Source organism: Mustela erminea, chromosome 10 (genome assembly GCF_009829155.1).
Source record: "Mustela erminea isolate mMusErm1 chromosome 10, mMusErm1.Pri, whole genome shotgun sequence".
NCBI classification, from domain to species: domain Eukaryota; kingdom Metazoa; phylum Chordata; class Mammalia; order Carnivora; family Mustelidae; genus Mustela; species Mustela erminea.
The window spans coordinates 29,976,482-29,998,346 of record NC_045623.1 but is presented as its reverse complement, the minus strand read 5'-3'; the positions used below and the strand labels follow the sequence as shown (position 1 = coordinate 29,998,346).

The 21,865-nt window shown below is 35.4% G+C and overlaps 1 protein-coding gene across 4 annotated transcripts in view; it reads right to left on the bottom strand.

The window, feature by feature from the left end:
- Positions 1-21,865, bottom strand: part of ARHGAP29 (Rho GTPase activating protein 29) — a 62,067-nt gene that overhangs the window by 9,721 nt on the left and 30,481 nt on the right. For all 4 annotated transcript variants that reach the window (XM_032303447.1, XM_032303450.1, XM_032303449.1 and 1 more), the window contains 11 exons: positions 21,755-21,865; positions 21,562-21,642; positions 21,172-21,360; positions 20,301-20,438; positions 7,383-7,540; positions 6,705-6,844; positions 6,324-6,428; positions 3,983-4,081; positions 2,819-2,958; positions 2,353-2,541; positions 1,872-2,009 (listed from right to left, as the gene is read on the bottom strand). In XM_032303447.1, coding sequence (XP_032159338.1) covers positions 1,872-2,009; positions 2,353-2,541; positions 2,819-2,958; positions 3,983-4,081; positions 6,324-6,428; positions 6,705-6,844; positions 7,383-7,540; positions 20,301-20,438; positions 21,172-21,360; positions 21,562-21,642; positions 21,755-21,865 — 1,488 coding nt within the window. The remainder of the gene's footprint in view (positions 1-1,871; positions 2,010-2,352; positions 2,542-2,818; positions 2,959-3,982; positions 4,082-6,323; positions 6,429-6,704; positions 6,845-7,382; positions 7,541-20,300; positions 20,439-21,171; positions 21,361-21,561; positions 21,643-21,754) is intronic.

Sequence of the window (21,865 nt, the reverse complement as noted above, 5' to 3'; positions counted from 1 at the left end):
GGGGGTTGTGGGTCTGAGCCTCACACTGGGTCCCATGCTGGGCATGAAGCCTACTTAAAAAAAAACAAAACAAAACCTGGGGTGCCTGCGTGGTTCAGTGGTCATTAAGTCAGTCATGACCTCTGCCTTTGGCTCAGGTCATGATCCTAGGGTCCTGGGATCAAGCCCTGCATGGGGCTCCCTGCTCCATAGGAATCCTGCTTCTCCCTCTCCCACTCCCCCTGCTTCTGTTTCCTCTCTCACTGTGTTTGTCTCTGTCAAAAAACAAACAAACAAACAAACCAAACCAAACGAACAAAACAAGACCAACCAAGGAAATCTCTTAAAAAGTGTTAAAAGAAAACAAAAACAACAAAAAAAGAAATAATAGAGAAAAGATGAAGGAACTAGAGAACAAGTACAAGCTGTCCAGTAAGCACATTTCCAGAAATAAAAAACAGAAAATAGGAGGAAATGACAACAAAGTAAAAGTCCTAAGAACAAAAGGCCAAGGAGAACAGAGCCTGTGGAGTACCTGAAGTGACAGATGAGTATACATCCACATCAAGGCATACACTGTGAAACTTTAACACAATGGGGAGATAAAGAAGATTCTACAAGCTTTCAGAGAACAAACAATAGGCTTTATACAAAGAATCAGAAATGAGAAAGATTTCACACTTCAAAGAAAACAATAAAAAAATGCCTTCAAAATTCTGAAGAAAAATAATTTCCAGTCTAGAATACGATAACCTACCACACTATCCACTTTCCCATCTTGTTCAAGAGGCAGAATAAAGACATTTTCAAATAACTAAATTTACTTTTATTCCACCTTGCTCAATCAAGTATGGCATAACCAAAACAGGAGCATAAACCACAAACAGGAAGACATGACACGGAAGACAGGCATTCCCTCAGATAAGAGAAGGGGGCGGAGAAGGGAGATCCCAGGATGACGGCTATTCACAATATTAGAAAGGATCCAAATGCAGAACAGAACTCCAGAGATGGACATGAGAACCATCATTGCTCTGCTCTCTGTAACTGTATCTTTTTTACTCAAGGAACTTGACCCCAGCTCTTTTCCATACTTGGCTCATCATGGCAATGCACTGATGCTCCTGCAACCCCTCAATGAGGAGCTGCTGCCTGAAGCCACTAAGGCCGATTACTGTTTCAGCCCACAGAAAAGCGTGTATGTGTGTTTTCTCTTTTGGATCTACTCCTGTAAATCTCAGATACAATAGTGAGCACAGAAAGAGAAAATACAGAGCAGCCCACTCCCAACCATATTCCTGCTGAATCTCCAGTACCCAGCTTATACAAAAGCCCTGCATGATGCCCCAAATCTGTTGAACTGCAGGTTCCCAAGATGCCTTCATGATCTTGCCCGCTGACCTCCCACAATGGCTATCTGAGGATGTCAATGAAGGTAAAGCTGGACCATGATTCAGACACTGTGGAACCTACTGAATCCTTCATTAACAGTGTGAATAATACACAGCTAGTTACCTAAAACTTCATGAAACACTGTTTAGGAGCATGCAACAGGTATTAAAACTATTAAGAAAAGGAGGTATTAACATGATTAGAAAAGACCACTGGGGTGGCGTTGAGGGCTACTACTGGAGAAGGGCATGCAGGAGCCTTCAGTAAGGTAATGTTCTACTTCCTAAAGCTACGTGATGGGAAATGAGTGTTTTTATTATTACTGGTCTTTAAACCATACATGTATTTTATATACTCTTTGATTTTTAACAATAATTAGAGTCACATGGATATGGTCTATGTCAATGAAAATATCTGTGTAGCAAATGTTATCAGTAAAATACCAATTATATTTCTGTTCTTTTTTCTTTAATGGTATGTTTCAAGGGTAAAAACTTTACCTGTCGAAGGTATAATTTCAAGACGTCACAGATGTCGTGTGAACTAAATTCTGAAATGTCTACGAAGTGCATTCCGTTTTCCAAGGCTTGACACAGTTTTTCAGTTTTTATTTTGTTTCCACATACACGATAAATTCCCTTGAGAAGAAAATGGAAAAATTTGGCAAAATTCTCCTTTAGAAGAAATGACTAAATGCAGACATCTCCATACATCTGATGTGTCTACTTCAATTTTTATTAATAATTCAGGAAAAAACTAGGGCCAAATGAGGCAACATTTTCTAAATAAATCAGAATAAACTCAGATTTTATTTATTTATTTATTTATTTATTATTATTTTATTTTTTCTGAATAAATTCTTTTAAAGAGACTTTTACTTGTTAAAAATTGAGAGCACTGTTTTCCTTTAAAGGCTCATCATTAGAACAAATCACACGGGCATTTATATTTTTAAACTTAATTTTAAAAGTTACAACGTACCTGTAAACACAAGGCTCTATTTTCAATCTCTGAGGCACATATTTTGAGTACAAAAGGGATGCCATCTGGTTCCTTTTTTGCAACTTGTATGAATTCTGCTCCAAATAAGTGTATTTTCCCTGGAAGTTTCTGATGACCACAAATGATGACTAAGTTTTCCAAACACTTACGGTGACAAACAAGGAGACACTACAAGAAAATGACAGTTAAAAAATGGTTCATTTACCTCAAAACTATGAACAACTGAGCAAACTATAGGTAGAATGGTAACTCAACAAAAATTATTTTAAAAGGTATTACTTGTGGTGTCTGAACTATACTTAATAGCTAAATGAATTACAAAACTACAGTGTGGTTCAATTTATTAAAAATATTCATGTAAGAGAGCCTAATCAATAAAATTAGTAACAGAAAAGTATAAGGCAAAAAGCATGAAAGAGCTAATGGAATTCCAGAAAGGTCTTACCTCTTCACATTCAACACCTTGGAATACTACAATGCCTTCACAATCCCTACATTTTGTGGGGGACCTCAATTTTCGAAACTTGTGAGTGAGAGCTGCCTTTGACATCAATGTTTTCTTAAATGTTCCAAGGGAATTGGGTCCTTGCAACAGAAATAAATTGGTATAAGAATTGTAAGATGACATAACAATTATAACACATGATGCTAAATTCTGAAAAATCTTTAGACTTTGTAACATGTCACAGGAAGCTATTATTTTGAGTCTGCAACAGCAAAATAGGCATCTAATTTATAGATCTCTTACAAAGTACACGTTTGAGCTGTAAGTAAAAAATCACCAAAAAACCACTAAGATACTTCTAAAATAGGATGGCATAATGTTTTCAACATCAGCGAATCTACACTGTTATTAATATACCCTTTATAGTACCTGGAAGGCTGTTACAGAGGTGGTATTACATTCTTAGAAAATGTCCCTATGAAAGCTTCAAAGAAAACTAGCTGTATGAGACCAGTAAGTGTCACTGTTATTTGCATTAAAGATAAAGTTACCCTTACTCAGAATTCATCATAAAATTAAAGAAATACTAGCTAGTTTTCCAGTAGTATCCTACCTGAGGTCAGATGTTCCATATTATTCTAGTAAATGATGCCCAAACAGGTATAAGGAGTTCTCAATGTACAAAACTAATTTATATGAGTCTAATTCAGGTCCTTAAGGTAACTGATTTCTCTCATATCTGTTAACATCCATAACTTTCCTTGTCCTCAAGAACATATTTATTTAATTTTCCTGCCTAACTTCTCGTGCACTATTTCTTTTAAAGAGACTTTTTCAGAGTTTCTCATGCATTGCAACACTTTTAACAGTTAAGTCACTCTATGGGGTTTATAAAAGATCAAACTAACTAGCCTATTTTTGCACCCTGCTAATACATTTTAGATCTAGTAGTTTTGTTACTTATTCTTTTATTCTTATTTTTAACATTTCACTAGTGCATTATCAACCCATATTGGTACATAATTTTTGGGATAGATTTAAGTCAATATAATGTCTTTTAATACACAGCAAAGTAATTCTTTAAATTATACTATTTTCCTAATATCATGCAGTGTTGCTGGCTCAAAGGGTTTAGTGGGAACTTGATTCAGGTGAGAGCAATACCAGCTTCTGAGGGGGAAGGTGGTTCTCTTTCATCTAGATCATCTGCAGAAGACATGGTTCCGCTGGATGGAGTTCGTGGCAGTTTTCGATGAAAGTCTCCTAAAAGGAAATTGTGACTACAATCACCTGACTGTTCACAGTAGAATTTAAGAAATGGGTAATGACAATATTTTTTGAACAACACAAGTCATACTATTTTGTGGGCTACAATGCAAAAAGCTGTTTCCATTCTCAGACTTTAGATATAGGGAATTCTAATTTTTATTATTAGGAACAAAAGAGAATTCAACCAAACCTGACTTTTCCAAATAAATTTAAAATTGAGGAATCGTACATTCCAATGAGACCGTACGGCCAACTTGTGATAGTTAAGAGATTATATGCTCTACAAGGACAGAGATTCTTTTCTATTCATGTCTTACCATCCACTATCTAACAGAGTGCCTAGCACAATGGTACACTGTCATTAAATGCTTGTTGAATCGAATTACAAATTTTGTAATTACAAATTACAAAAATAATACACAAAAATCTAATGAATACAGCAACACAATGGTAATGTTTCAAGTTGAGAGGAGGATGGGAGCGCGGGAAGCAGTAATGAAAATCCCTAGCAGGGAGCTGAGCGCACAGGACACAAGCTGTGGCAGCAAAGGACTCTGCGTGTGTCTCAAAGCCGTCTGACTAGGGCCTGAGGATCCTCTGCTCCGTCCAGAGCATACAGCCAGGACTCAAGCTATCCAAGTGGAAGATCTCACTTACCTCAAGGCCTTCATGAGCTTAGGGTTGAGAGTTAGAAAAGGTTTTAGAGATGATTTCAACTAACATCTTTCCCTCCAAAAAAATCCTCTTCAAAATATGCTTAAGAGGCTGGCAGTCACCTAGTTTTTGCTCTGAATTGTGCTCTCAGTGACTGAGAAATCATGGGGTGCAAAGTTCTACTTAGAACTATTCTAACTGTGAGATGGCCTCCTTGTATTTTTGAGCAGCAACCTGCCTGCCCATGAACCCCAGCCTCTGGTCCCCGTTCTTCCTGAAGGAGATGAGCGCTGTCCTTGAATCCTTTCCCACTCCAGGATGTGAGGACGGCTGTGGTGTTCCCCACTTCCCATTCCCAGGTCAGGCCTCCCCAGGTCTTCACCATTTACCATGTAACTAGTTTTCAAATTTTTGTCTTTATCACATGTAGTCTTATGGGATTCCAAATAATTTAGGGCTTGCTCTAGAATGGGTCTTAATTTTGGGGGATAGCTACAACCATCATGTTTTTACAGAGTCAATTACAAACACTCAGCGAAGTATTATTCAGGCTCACAACTTCAGGGTGTCACTTGCACACAACTAGTTTTCAAGGAAGACACAGAGTAAGCCTACAAACCCCACATGCTGCATGGAAGTTATTTCTTACTTTAAATTTCAAGAGATTTATTTATATAAATAAAATTTTCTGTAATATATAGAACACTATTTAAAAAGTGCCTTGGACTGAAAGGTTATATCTTATAACATATATTCCACAGTGCCAAGGGTCCTAGAAGAAGGGCTGGTAAGAACAGGATTGGAGCAATCTTTGGTAGAAGAGTGGAGAAAGAATGTCTAAGGAAGAATCTCATGGGTCCAAATGTTACCTTCTTTCCCTGCTAGCTATATTACCTATGGCAAGTCATCCTCTTTGAAGCCACTAAGGAGAAGTCAACACATCCATCCTGCCTCTCTAAGGAGCATTGGACTCTACTTATCAAAGTGCCTTTTAAAGGTACTTTTTAAAAACTGAGTAAGTAATCACAGGCACAAAATTGGTGTTAACTGTATTGTTCACCAAAGCAATTAGCTACAAAACAATCTAAAATGTATAGTTATGTTCACAGAATGGAATACTATATAGATTATAAGTATAAAATAAAGATATATAAGGACAGCTATTCACATCAACATGGATCTAAAAAAAACATGAGAAGTCACACAAAAAATGGTATATATAATTCCATCTGTATAACATTCCAAAGAGGGCAAAGCTCAAGTAGATACAGGTAGTAAAACATTTAAAATAGCTAGAGAATGACTGAAAAAATCCAGGAAGATGGTCTGTTCTGGGGCACAGTGGGGTAAGGTTTTCAAGGAGGTGTCCACAGGGCCCTGCTAATATACTGATCATGTTTTATTTCTTATAGGCTGGGTGGTGAATATATGAGGGTTTGTCTTAATTTTCTTTAAACTGCATGGGTATATGTATATACTCCTCTCTAGGAGACAGTTGATTAAAAAAATCAGGTGGTTAAAATATATCCCCCAAAAGGAATATGTCATTGAATTTTCTCTGCTAGACTTAAACGCTATGTACCTGGACTTATAGATTCAGAATCCAGAGATCTAGATTCACTGCTTCCTCCAGTGCTCTCAGAGTCACTAAACATCCCAAATGTCCATGACCTTATAAAAGAAGGACCTTTAAGAAAAGAATATTTAAAGTCAAACTTGGCTACAGACAGATTTCATGAGGTGAAATACTGACATTACATAAAATGAGACAAGTCAAATTTCTGTACAGTGATCAAATAGTCAACTTTAAGATAGGCACAGTGCTTACAACTGTGAATAAGGCCTCATGAAGTTTTAATTCAAGGCCTGATTTTTAAATTCCAGAGTTGCAACTCATTTAATAATCTCATTTAAACAACTTGATCTTCCATAAATCAGAGCTCTCTTTAATGTGAAATTCTACCTGTTACATCAGCACTATTGGAGCATCTGTCCTCTTCAATCTTACTAGAACTGTCAGGAAGGCGCACTACATCCTCTAACGAGTCGGTAGGTCTGTATCCAGAAGTGTGGGGACTATTTGTTAATGGTTTATTTATATTCCTAAGAAAAACCCAAATAAAACTCATCATTTAGAAGAATGACTAATACCCAGACTATTTTATTCTATTTTCAGAAAAATCTGCTACTTTAATGAACAGAGTAATTAAATATTAAAAATAAATCTTACATGGTTCAACTTCTTAGAGAAGATGTGAACAAAATTTATTAATCATTTGAACTTATTACAGCCAAAACATGGAAAAGAGTAGCAAAAGTATGGTCAATATTTCATGTCATGGTTAAACTTTTCTAGTATAACGTCTATAGAAAATGTAGGTTGTTAAATATGTAGACATTCAAAATAGATATGAATATGATTTGCCATTCTTAAAGGATTTCTAAATCTCAAAGAACTGAGCTCTGTGTCAAAATGAAAAGCTTTACTCTTAAGTGAGTCACATCTGAATATAAAATGAGTTCAGAAAGTTTTAAAGTCAATTCTGCCAATGTTAGAAAAGACACCACCTACTATCAGATAGGAACTTAGCAATAAAGGTTTTATCTTTTGAGATAATTTCATCTACACATTAATTCTTACCCATCAACTTTTTCTTCTTCGGTTGCATTTGTGGCCTTGACGAACTCACTGTACTCTTGACCTGGGTCATAGAGTTTGGCACTATCACAGAGAGACTGTAAATTGTTTGCAAGGGAGGCTGCCTGAAGGTGTTGCATCTGGAAGAGGTTAACTGTCACCTATGGTCACAGACAGAGACAAAAGACAAAATAACTTCCACTATACAGAACACTATATAAAGACAGATTGATTTCGAAAGAAAAAAGGCCATACAGTGAAGCACAGAACACTGAATATCCCCACAATCATACTAGGTTGCCTGGCTTTGTGCAAGGTCTAGATTAGGTCTAGATCTAGAAAAACAAACAAACAAACAAACAACAACAGTTGTAATTCACTATCTAGGAGCAATCGTTGCCAGCAAAACTGACTGTAAACTGAAAAGTTCAAAAATACATTCCCTTGTCCTACTGGTTCATAATATTAGGAGACAGATGTGTTTTGAGGATCCCCAGCTCCATATGCTGATGGTCTGACTGCAACAGTCTAAACTCTTAAGTGAGAAACATAAGGGAAAAGGTTTCAATCAGAGTATAATTATTTTGACTTTTACTTTTTCAATCCTATTAAAAAATGCTTTCCAATTATAATGTATCCTAAGGAACTCAGCTTTAACAATTAGGCATTATCTTGAATCTATCCAAAAATATATTATCCCACTGAGTTTCTACAAATGCCTACATATACTACTATTCCTACTACTCATAGTAATAGTAGCGATTTTTAACAGCCAGCAAGTGCCTGCAAACGTGCCAAATCCATTCAGAGAGTTGTACACGAATGAACTAATTTAGTGTTCTCAGAAACCCAGTCTTTGAGTATATTATGGCAAATAAACAGATGAGATCCCAGTCCTCACAAAATTTAAGTTCTCCTGAAGGTGAAGTAAAAGAGAGGGTGAATAGATTCTGTAGATAAGATAATTTCTGGTATTGAAAACTTCTATAAATACTATATAAGACTGTCAAATTATGGAATATGTGCTGGGATGCATTTGCAGAGTGGCACTTCTGATATGGCAGGTTAGTCAAGCCTCTCTGAGTAGGTCACACCTGAACTGAGACCTGATGTAATAAAGAGCCAATGGAAAGTTTCAGGGAGAAGCCTAATCCAGAAAAAAGGAAGAGGTAGCACGGAGACCCCAGAGCAAAAGTGAGTGAGAAAGAGCTTGCCATGCTCAAGAAACACTTGAAAGGTCAATATGGCGGAACCCTTGTCCAAAGAGGTAAAGTTTCGGTTGGAGATGATACCAGAAAGAGGAGGCATTTAAACAGAAGTAAGGAGTCTGAATTTAAGTACAATGGGAAGCCACTGGAGGGTTTTAAAGGGTGTTAAGAGCTATCACAGAATTTATGTTATAAAATGCCACTCTGGCTTCCAGGTGAGCAATGTGAATAAATGACAAATCTCAATCGGCTTAATATTATTTCAAAGACTGCCATGTTTCCTCTTCATTTCTCTTGTTATACCAGATAATCTGCTGAACTTCTGATTAACCTCTGAGACCTTTCCAAGGTAGACAGGCATTCTCAAAGGATAAATAAGACTCAGCATAAGTAGTATTTGAAAAGTGCACATAAAAGAATAGCTTATATGTGTTGTAACTCTCAAGGAACAAAGGAAATTCAAATGGCAGATGGTAAAGTTTAAGTTCTGCAACTGGCTATGATGAGAAAATTCTCCAGTTAATGGTAAACTGAACTTAATCTCTTGATCCTAAAGGTAACTGTACATTTTTTGTACTTTTTAATAAGCTTTATGAATCTAGTTAAAAACACCAATAATTTAAAAAGCCAAATGAATATACTGGCGTAATCAATTCATCTGCTGAATGTTTCTGGGTACTTATTAAAAATAAAGACTTAAAGGAGTTATATATACAGGTAGTCCAATCTTAAAATCTGTTTTCCCTAAATTATTCAGCCTTCTCACTTACCTAATAGAAACAGTAAAGAGTGAACCCCCATAGGGTAGATCCTGCAGGACTTGCTGGGGATCTTACCTGGGGTGGCTCACAGGTACCTCAAAAGTCATCCTGCCTCTAGATTTTTTTGTGCCCCAATCTGCAACCTGAGTCAGGAACTTAGACTTTTCTTCTAGTCCTCTAGTTAGTACAGTGACCTTAGTGTCCTAAAGGGGAAATGACCAAATGTATAGTAATAGAAAGTGTGATTAGCCAATATCATACTGTAATTCTGTTTGTTTTCTGGAACTGTTCCCTCTAGCACACAGGACTTCAAACTAGATCTATCCCCAGCTTTCATCACCTACAGCAAAATTTTAGTTCCTCCAATGGCACTTGGATTAGTACAAATATTTATGATAGCTGTTCAGAGAGAATTTGAATTTCAAATAATGGGGAAAGTTTCTTTCATTTAAAATAGCAATAATCTAAAATAAATTTGGCTCAGTATAATTCTCTATCCTATATTATTTTAAAGATAAACTTTTTTTTTAATGTACTCTAAAACAAAACAAAACTCTTGCTCTAATTCTTCCCATTTTTCAAAGCCCATTGATTTGGTTAGGTCTTTAGTGACTGGCCTGGTCATTTCTTCTTCCTCTCAGTAATGTAATTAAAATCTTTATCCCTAACCCTTCAATATTTCATAATTCAAGACAATTTAAGATATTCAGAAGTAATCCTCAATGTCCTTGATATAACTTACAGTTTTCCTAGGATATAAATGTGATATGTGTATCTTTCAGAAAATAGTGAGAGAACCTGAGTGTCTAGAATCTTTGTACCTCAAATAATTTTGCTTTTTCAACAATCACATATGTGATATGTCCTAGAGTGAAAATAAAATTTTTTTAAAAATAATTTGAGATGTTGAAAATAAGTCACCAAAACCCCTAAGTTCTGCTTTTGATGGAGAAGAAAACATAAAGAAGGGCACCTGGATGGCTCAGTCAGTTAAATGTCTGCCTTTGGCTCAGGTTATGACCTTAGGGTCCTAGAGCTGACTCCCGCATCGGGTTCCCTGCTCAGTAGGGAGTCTGCTTGTCCCTCTCCTCTGCCTGCTGCTCCCCCTGCTTTTGCTCTCTCCCAGATAAATAAATAAATTTTAAAAATCTTATATAAAAAGAAAGAAAACTTAAAGAAATCTGAGAAAGTCATTGTTCTTACCTAGAAAAGAATATCTATATTCAAGAAATGAAATGTTGGATTTGGTATCTGTTTGGATCTGCATGTGAATAAATACTAGACAGAACAACCAAACTTAATTAAATTGGTTCAAAAGAACTTTAGCTAATATGAACTTTTATTCACAAATATATACACAGAGCATCTCTATTAGCTGTCTCTATACATTACACACTGTACAGATTTTCATAAGTTTGGGGATTTGTCCAAGTTTGAGCAACCTTAACCTCAAAGTCTATTTCATACACTGATAGGTATTACTCTCCAATTTTTCAGATGTGTTCATTCTCTCTTCCTAAGTATATGTTAATCTGCTTGAAAGCAGGTATCTGTCTTACATTTATCTACACAGTGGGCATCAATAAATATATATACGTTACATACAAAATAAGTAACCCCTTATTTCTATCACATCAAATTAAAGGAAATCATAATTACTGGATCACCAAACATCATCATTTTTAAGAGGTATGTAGGCAAGATTATACCTTGTAAGAGAGCTTAAAACCATGTTATATGAAAAAAAATCAGATTTGGGGGTGTGTAATCTGAACAAAACATTCAGGAAAGGAAGGTAATAATTGTCTTTAAACAGTTAAAGTGTTATTTTGTAGAAAAGGGATTACAGGAATATGGTATAACTTGAAAGGTCCACAAGAAACAGATTTCCTTTTAGCTCAATATAAAACTTATATTAATTTTGGAGTTGTCACACACAGGCTAAATAATCATTTGGCAAGACAGCACGGTATTTAAGAGCACAGGTTCTGAAGTCATTCAATCAAGTTCTACCCTAGCTTTACAATTTACATACTGGGTGACCTTGATCAAGTTATTTGTAACCTCTCTAAGCAAATCCTTCATAAAAAGCTAATGTGCAAATGAATCATGTGGGGGATTCTTGTTCAAAATGCGGATTCTGATTCCAAAAGTCTGAGTTGAAACCCAAGATTCTGCATTCCTCATAGTCTCCCAATGTAAGGATAATGTGTCAGGCCCAAGGACGATGTTTTGAGAAGACCGGTTTTCTAAACTTTAGTTTCTTTACCAATAAGATGGAACTAAAAACAGTTGTATTTACCTAATGGGATTGTGTGAGAATGAAATGAGTTAATGTAGGCAAAGATCTTAATACACTGGCAGGTACATATCAATCTTAGCTCTCTTGAGCTATTGTCTGAGGTGAAAAGGGCTTGTCAAATGTAAAGGTTGGCCTAAGTAACTCATAATGTAACTTCAAATCCTGGGATTTTTTTAATAATTCTTTTAAATCATTTTGCTAAAATTGGCTCTTTAAATTAATCACACATTAATCAGAATTTGGTAAACAAATGAGATACAATTTTAAATACTTAGAAACATTTTATGGATACTTTCTGATTCAAATGGAATAGGCTCACCCCGCCCCCGCCCCCCCCCCCCCCCCCCCCCCCCCGCCGTTTCCCACCGAATTCTCAACTTTCTGAGAACTCTGGAAAATAAATGGCAGCAGGCAGATTGTGGAAAGAAACAACAAACTGAGGTATGAGCAATCCAGGGGTATGCTTCCTGTTATTTCTTTTCCCACTGTTTCCCAGGCAATACTGAACTCCTATTCAAAGAATTGTGACTGAAAGAGTTTGGGCGGGAAGACTCTCTGGTGTCTTTTCTCTGTTTATTTTCTCTTGTCCTCCAGCCCCAAAGCAAGTCCCACACACTAAACTGTGGTGCTGTGGCACTGATGGCAGTAGCAGCCAAATAGACATCTATAACTTTGAGGGTAATTCTTCTCTAGGACCAGATAAACTGGATCTAAAGAGTGAGGGGTCTGAAATTCCTATTGTTTTATGTCTTTATCCTTTCCTTCCTTGGCCCTCAATAGCAGCAAAGTAGGTTAGCTAAGTTTCACAGCTAGAAGACTTGGAAGGGACTCCTTAGGAGCTGTAGAGTGAACATAACTCGATCAAATGCCTGCTAAATTTTTTTTTAAAAATCAGCACTCAGTATAGGTTAGAAAGACGACCCTGAGTCATAAAAAGTAATACAGAAAAGTCCAGAATACCATCCAAAATTACTTGCTACATGATGGACCAGGAAATCTCATCAACACGCAAGAGAAAAGACAATAAACAGACACTAACCCTGAGATGACTCACCTTTTTGGATTATCGGATAAAGACTTTTAAAGCAGCTATTATGACAGTCTAAATATGTAAGAGCAAATAATCTTAAAACATGGGAAGACTGAAGTCTAAGCACAGAAATGGAAGATATAAAAAAGAAACAGAAAAATAAAATATCTCTAACAGAAAAATTTACTGTTTTGACTGTATAGGAAAATAGAGGTAACAAAGGAAAGACAGTGAACTTGAAGACAGATCAACAGAACAACAATCAAGAGAAAAGATTAAGGGGGAAGGAAGACACCTCCCTCACCAACCCGTAGAGAAAAAACAAAGGTCTAAAATTTGAGTCACTGGAGTCTTAGAGCAACAGGACAGAGTGCTATAAAAAATTTTTGAAGAAACAATGGCTGAAAACTTCCCAAATATTACAAGAGTCAAACCTGCAGATTTAAGCAGCTCAGGGAACCCCAAGCAATAAATTCAACAAAATTCATACCCAAGTAAACTGTAAACTATAATCAAAATGTTGAAAATCAAAGACAAAGAAAAAAAATCTTGCAAGCAAAAAACAAAACAAAAAACCAACAACACATTCCACACTGAGGAAGCAAAAATTCAAATGACTATGGATTTATGACCCAGGTGCCCCGCTAAAGGAGATTCTTTAGAAAAGAGAGAAACGATATCAAAGGGAAAGAACCTTAGAAATGAAGAGTAGAAATAGCAATAGTAAAAGCTGGTAATTTAAAAAGATGACCTCTCTTTTCTAAAACATGTGACTTTTGAAAACAAAAATTTTAAATTGTCTGGTGAGGTTTTCAAGGTATATAGTTAGAACATACACATACCAACTACAACCCAAAACAAGTAAAAAGGACTTATATGGTGAGACTATGTGGTTTCTACGTTCCACCTGAAGGGGTAAAATGTTAGTTCTAAATAGGCCAGTGAAAAGTTTTTATAAATATAGCCCTAGTGCAACCATTAAAACAAACAAACAAAAAACCCTGTAAAAAGACATACAGTCAAAAGCCCAGGAAATTAAAATGTAGATAATAAAATGCAAATAAGCACGTTAGGTAAATTAAAATGTAACTCTAACACATAAATAAAAATAGATTAAATTCAATCTGTAATATAAATTACACATAATTCTAAAAAATTATCAAATTATCCAATATAAGACAGCAAAAGGGAAACAAATGAAGGAAAACATAAAGTACAAACAGAAAAAGAGAAAAGTAGGCCTAATTCTGAACATACATTTTCATTAAATATAAACTATCTAAATATTTAACTTAAAAGATAGAGATTATCAAAACAGATTTTAAAAAAATCAATATGGAACTATATGTTATATAAGAAATTCACTTTAGGGGCTTGGGTGGCTCAGTGGGTTAAGCCTCTGCCTTTGTCTCAGGTCATGATCTCAGGGTCCTGGGATCGAGCCCCGTTTTGGGCTCTCTGCTCATTGGGGAGTCTGCTTCCTCCCTCTCTCTCTGTCTGCCTCTCTACCTACCTGTGATCACTGTCTGTCAAGTATATAAAATCTTTAAAAAAAAAAGGAAATTCACTTTACATATGATGATAAAACTCAAAGTAGAAGAATGGAAAAAATATACCATAATAAAAATAAGAGAAAGAAAACTGAAATAGCTTTATCAGTATTAAATAAAGACTAAAAAGTAATAAAAATGGCCAGGATTGGGGGCACCTGGGTGGCTCAGTGGGTTAGGGCCTCTGCCTTCGGCTCAGGTCATGATCCCAGGGTCCTGGGATCGAGCCTTGCGTCGGGCTCTCTGCTCAGTGGGGAGCCTGCTTCCTCCTCTCTCTCTCTGCCTGCCTCTCTGCCTGCTTGTAATCTCTGCCTGTCAAATAAATGAATAAAATCTTTAAAAAAAAAAAAAATGGCCAGGATTGAAAAAGACATTTCATAAGGCTAAAAGGATCAATTCACCAAGAATATACAGCAATTATTAATACACAAGCAAATGAGTTTCAAAATTCATAAAACAAAAACTGACAGAATTAAAAATATACACTATGTTGAAGACTTCAGAACTCCTTTCTCTGAATAAACTGTTTACCAGAGGGGAAATGGGTAGAGGGTGGGTTAAATAGGGGAATGGGATTAAGGAATATACTTGTTGTGATGAACAATGGGTTTTGGATGGAAGTGCTGAATCACTGTATTGTACACCTGAAACTGATAATACACTGTATGTTAATTAACTGGAATTTATTATTTTTTTTAAAGATTTTATTTACTTATTTGGCAGACAGTGATCACAAATAGGCAGAGAGGCAGGCAGAGAGAGAGGAAGGGAAGTAGGTTCCCTGGAGAGCAGAGAGCCCGACGCGGAGCTCCATCCCAGGACCCTGGGATCCTGACCTGAGCCGAAGGCAGAGGTTTTAACCCACTGAGCCACCCAGGTGCCCCATAATTAACTGGAATTTAAATAAAAACTTAAAAGAACTCCTCATTTCACTGTAGTTGATGGAAGAAAAAAGTAAATCATCAAGGATATAGAAGAAATAAAAAGCACCATAAACCAACAATAACCAACTGACATTTACAAAGTACCCCAGCCAACAAGAGCAGAACAGACATTTTAAAAGGATATGCATGGAATGTTCCATGATAGGCCATATGCTGAATCACAAAACAAAATGAAAATTGAAATTATATAAAATATTTCTCTCATCATAACAGAATTAAACTAGAAATCAGTATCAGGAATTTAACCAGAAAATTCTAAAATACTTGGAAACTGAACAATCAGTTTCTATACTATCCATAGGTCAAAATGAAGTCTCAAGGGAAATTAGGAAATATTTAATATTGTACAAAAATAGAAATATAAAATTCAAAATTTGTGGGATATAGATAAGCAGTGCTTAGAGAGAAATTTAAATGATTAAATATTTATATTAAAAAAGCAGGGAGGTCTCGGGGCACCTGGGTGGCTCAGCTGGTGAAGCCTCTGCCTTCAGCTCAGGTCATGATCCCAGGGTCCTGAGATCAAGCCCCACATCACACTTCCTGCTTATTAGCAAGAGTCCGCTTCTCCCTCTCTTTCTGCCCCTGCTTATGGTCTCTTTCTCTCACTCACACTCTCAAATAAATAAATAAGTAAAATCTTAGGAAAAAAAAGAAAACAAAAAGCAGGGAGGTCTCAATGAACACTCTAGGCTTCCAACATTAAGAAATTAAAAAGGAAAGAAAAATAAACCCAAAGCAAACAGAAATAAATAAAAATTTAAAAATAACAATAGAGAAACCAATGAAAATTAAAAGCTAGTTCTTCAAAAAGGTCAGTAAAATAAATAATAAATCTCTATCTAGCCAGACTAAGCAGAGAGACAAAGGGAAAAGGTACAAATTACCAGTATCACAAGTCAAAGAGAGGATATCAGTATAGCCTACTGAGTCACTGTAGGATAAAGTAAAACTATGAACAACTCTGTGCACATAAACTAGACAACTGGGACGAAGGCCCATGAAGGCCACAACCAAAATTCACCCAAAAAGAAATAATTAGCTCAAATAGGCTTATTCTCAAAAGAAATTCAATACATAGTAAAAATTCTTCCAAAAATGAAAACCCCCAAGCCCAGATGCTTTCACCAGGGAATGCCATCAAACAACTGAAGAAATAACACCAATTTTACACAATCTCTTCCAGAATACTGACAGGAAAGAACACCTCCCCACTCATTTTATAAGGCCAGAATTACCCTGGTATTAAGCTGGATAAAGATAGTATAAGGAAAAAAAAAACATACTAATGTCTTATTATTAACAGAGAATAAAAAGAAAAAAATACTCAACAAAATATTAGCAAATCGAATCCAGCAATATATAAAGGAACAATGCATCACAACCAAAAGCAGCTTATTGAGGAATGCAAGACCAGCTCGGCACTCAAACATCAATGCAATCCATCATATTAATAGACTACAAAAGAAAAACTGTATTATCACATCAATTAAATGATGTAAAAAAAAAATCACTTGATCAATTCAACATCTTTTTTGAAAAAAAGCAGACACAATTATAAGTGTTTACAATAATGTAATTAGTAAAAGTTGCATAAATTGTAGTAATATATTATTTGCTCTAAAGATGTTCCTCTAGCATATTTAGGTACACATGACATAGTATATAGTACATAAAGGACTAAAGAATATATGTACATACATATTCAGTTATATACTGAAGTAGTTTTGCTAGCTTGTGCTGCAATTACAAACAACCTCAAAGTTCTCAACAGTGGGAAAAAAAAACAAAAACAACATCTTTACCATAAAACCGTCAGCAAACTAGAAAAGGGGGAAATTCCTTATCTGAGAAAGGGCATCATCAAAAAACCTTTAGTTGTCATCATATGTAATGGTAAAAGTCCAGAATAGAACAAACATATCTTCTCTCACCCAATCCTATTCAATAATGAACTGGAAGCTCTACCAAGGTAGAAATAAAAAGAAATAAGAGGAATACAGATTGGAAAGGAAGAAATAAAACTGTCCCTATTTGTAGATAACATGACTTTCTATGTAGAAAACCCCAATGATTCTACCAAAAAAGTTCTAGAACTATTTAGTTTTAGCAAGTTTGCAAGATACAAGATTAACATACAAAAATCACTTGTATTCCTAAATACTAATAACGAACTGAAATCTGAAATTAAAGAAATATGTGTGCACAGATACACACACATAAATTATATGTGGTATGTATTTATCTATCTATTTATCTATTGATTCACAATAGCTGCCCAAATAAATACATACATACAGAGGTTTAAATCTAACAAATCATGTGAAAAACTTTTACATTGAAAACTACAAAGTGCTGATTAAAAATATATCATGTATCTAGAAATCAGCTTGGAGAAATCAGATGGGGAGACAAACTATGAGAGACTCTGGACTCAGAAACAAACTGAGGGTTTTGGAGGGAAGGGGGGTAGGGGGTTGGGTGAGCCTGGTGGTGGTATTATGGAGGGCACATATTGCATGGAGCACTGGGTGTGGTGCATAAAAAATGAATTCTGGAACACTGAAAAGAAATAAAATGAAATGAAAAAAATATCATGTATCTAAAAAATGGAGAGACATACTGTCTTCATGGATTGAACAACTTTCTCTATAGAGTTAAGATGCAACATATGTAGTCAATTCTTCCCATCTGATCTAAGATTTAACTCAATTTCAATTAGAATGTTTGCAGGATTTGTTTGTAGATACCACAAGTGATTCCAATGCTTTTATGGCCAAAGGATCTTAAATACTCAAAACAATTCTGGGGAAAAAAAGTTGAAGATTCACACTATCTGATTTTAAGACTTGCTATAAAACAGTAATCAACACAGTAGTAGAGTTTGGGCATGACAAGCACATATACCCATGGAACAGAAGAGAAAATCTAGAAATTGACCTATAAAAATATGGTCAATTGATTTTTGACCAAGATGCAAAGACAAATCAATGGAGATGGCACAATGTTTTCAACAAACGGCACTGAAACAAGTGGACACCTGTATTAATAATGTTTTTTATTTTTTGTATTTTATAATGTTTTGACATCTTAAAAAGTTTTCTGGGTGAGGAAAGTCTGCTCCTCCCAGGGCTAACCAATTCTTAGCACAGGGGTGGGCAGTAGTGGGGTAATGTCTTTCATATGCTACCCGAACAACCTCATTATCTAATTCTCACACACCAAGTTGTTACTGTCTCCTGCTCTAAATCATCCCAGGGCCAGGTACTAAGCAAAGAGAGACCATCAAACTAGCCAATCCTATACTGCTTTTCCTGCCCCACCTTGTTTTCCCCTTGGAAACCCAGTAAGGCTCTGTACTCAGCTTTCCCCTCACTCCTGTCTCTCTTCACCAAAGAGTACTTTGGTAGTTCTTTGGCCCTACATGGTACAGCACATCCCCTTCCCTTGGCAAATATAAGTCAGTGATTCATCTTTCAGTAACATTGACCTCTCCATGTCAGCATTCAGTCACCTCCATACATTAAAATCCCACAGGCATAATTTTAACACAACATCTATATGCAAAAAATGAACCTTAATGTATACTTCACAACTTATATAAAAACTACATCGAAACAGATCATACATCAATGTCAAACTATAAAAATTTTAGTAGAAAACATAGAAGTCTTTGTGACTCTGAAACTCTCTTAGAAATAATGTGAAAAGCATGACACATAAAAGAAGAAATTGATAAGTTAGATTCCATCAAAATTATAACCTTTTATTCCCTGAAACAAACTGCTAAAATAAAAAGTTTCAGACTGGAAGACAAAATATGCAAGCTCAATAATAAGGGAACAACTCAATTTTTAAAAATGGCAAAATACAGACTGCAAATAAGTCCTTGAGAAGATGCTCAATATCATTAGTCACTCCAGAAACAAATTAAAACAACTGCCACTACACACATATTAGAACAGTTAAAATTTAATAACAACGGACAAGTATTGTCAAGGATGCAGAACAATCAGAACTCTCATATATTACTGGTTAGAATGAAAATGTTATGGCCATTCTGGAAAACAATTTATCAATTTCTTATGAAGTTAAACAGACATTTACCATAACATCCAGTAATCTCACTCCTAGGAGCTTACCCTAGAAATATGAAAATTTACATTCACACAAAAACCTAGAGACAAATATTCATAGCAGTTGAATTATATTCACAATATAATATGTGAATTATATTCACAATCACGCAAAACTGGAAACAACATAGATGTCTAACTGATGAATGGATAAACACTATGGTATATTCATATAATGGAATACTACTCAGCAATAGAAAGAAATGAACTTTTGATACAGGCATAACATTGAAGAATCTCAAAGATATTATGCTGAGTACAAGAAGACAGTCTCCAAGTCACATAGAATTCCATTTATATAACACTCTGGAAAAGATCAAGCTATAAAGACAGAGAACATACCAACACTTGCCTGGGGCTACGGGTGGGGAGAGAGTAAACTTTTTTGGAGTGATGGAATTCTTCTGAATCCTGACTGTGATGGTGCTGGCTACACAAATTTATACGTGTTAAAACTTGTGAAATGTACATCAAAAAAAGATATTTTATATATTTTTTATATATAAAAAAGATATTATATATATATATATTTTATATATAAACTTTTTATACAAGTCATTTTAAAGAGGCAAATGAAAATCTTTGAGGGCAGAATGCTTTTTTCCTAAATAAATTCCTAGGTTCAATTTTAATATTTAGTTTACTCAAATTCTAAAGAATAGATCTCATAGTGCTGACAGAAGTTTCAACAATCAAATCCATTTTGTCAACCAAGCCAAGAAAGACAGTGGCTTAGAGGCAATTTCAAGCTCTCGAAACTTTAATTGGACAAATCACTGATCCACTGGGTGGGGGACAGAAAAAAAATGTAACTCAAACCATTTACCACTATTTAAAAGCAGAAAGTCAGTTTTCCAAACTCCAAATGTTTCATTAATTTTAGAAATTAAATCCCCGAAGAATCCTGACTCATCAAGAACCCTTTTCCCTTCCTCAATTGTTTAGACCCTTTTTGCCCCTGGCCTTCCAAATACTGAACAAAATACTTACAGCTTTAAGGGTAAGATCACACTGAAAAACAAGTTTCTGGAGTTGTGTTAAAATTTCTCTTTTGGTATTTTCCAGATCATTTCGTCTCTCTTCAACATTTGTCACACAAACTTTGTAGAGTTCATTTGCTTCTTCTACCTTCAAGAATATCACAGAAAAAAAATAACAGTGATCACTAGAATTTATATTTTAAAACAAATACTTATCATAATAAAACTCAATGGGAATAATTGAAAAGACCTTTTGCATAAAAATTAACTAGTCCGTTTTAAATAGAATATTTCTAAAGATAACAATCTGTTCTGGTCAGTGACTCAAAGGCATAGTCAAGTAGGATAGTCAAGTTGGATTTACAATTAGTATACTGTCCACAAAATGAATGTCTTTTCTATTTATCATTTTCTATATAATCTTACAGCTTTCATCAAATTATATTTCAAAATAAGCAATATAAAGCTCCAGCCTAGCTTTGCTATCAGGTACTAGAACGAGCACACACATACATCCAGTTGCCTAAGAAGTGAACTTCCTGAACAATGAAGTAAAAAATATTAAACTACTGCCTTCTCTAAGATACTTTTTCAGAAACAAAATCAAAGATTTTAAAGATAAGCAAAAATCTCTTAGCATACTGGTTCTCAAAGTGTGGATCCCGATCACCAACAGCAGCAGCACCACCTGGAAACCTGTTAGAAGCACAGGCTGTTTGGGGCCAGCCCTGGAGCTACTGAATCTGATATCCTGGATGTGTGGCCCAGTAACCTGTCTTAACAAGCCGTCCAGGCAATCCTGATGCATACTAACACTTGAGAACGAAAGCCTTCGCAGATTATTGCTAATTCAACTTGCAAATAACAACAAAGATGATTACTTTTTGAAGAGCCTCCTCTTCCAACCTTCGCTTTTTTTCTAGCTGCTTGTTGAGATTTTTTACCGATCCACCACTTGAGCACAGATGCTCCTCTTCTGCACGAAACATGGAAGATTTTGCCTTTTCATACTCATCTTGACGTTGCATACATAACAATTTTGCCTTTTTAAGAGCAGTCTCTGTTTCCAACTATATAGGGGGGAAAAGTATTAAATACAGAATAAGAAACAAACCCTAATGTATAAGTTTCATTAGCATATTCAACAAAATAGTTAAAATAGCATTTTAGAAAAACTACAAAGGAATGCATCTCCAGGGTGGATGCTTACATACTAGAGATGATTTCAGATGTTCACAAGCAGGTAAATAAAACTCCATTATAATACTCACGAACTTATTTTGTTCCTGTTTCCAAAGTTCTTTTATTTCTTTTCTTTGTTTTTCCATTTCATTTTTCCTCCCAAGTAGAGGCTGTCAAGGGTATTTTAAAACAAGGAAAAAAAAAAAAAGCTGTTTTCTAAAGCTATGCTGTTATTTAAAAAAAAAAAAAAAAAAAAAGTGTATTAAACATAGAAATTTTTACCTGCACAAATTTGTTGGCTTGGAGAGCTGCAATTGTTTGTTGTAAAAGGCGACTGTTCTTTATATCATTAAGAAGGGCACTGGTAAACAGACTCTGCAGTGGCATAAACTC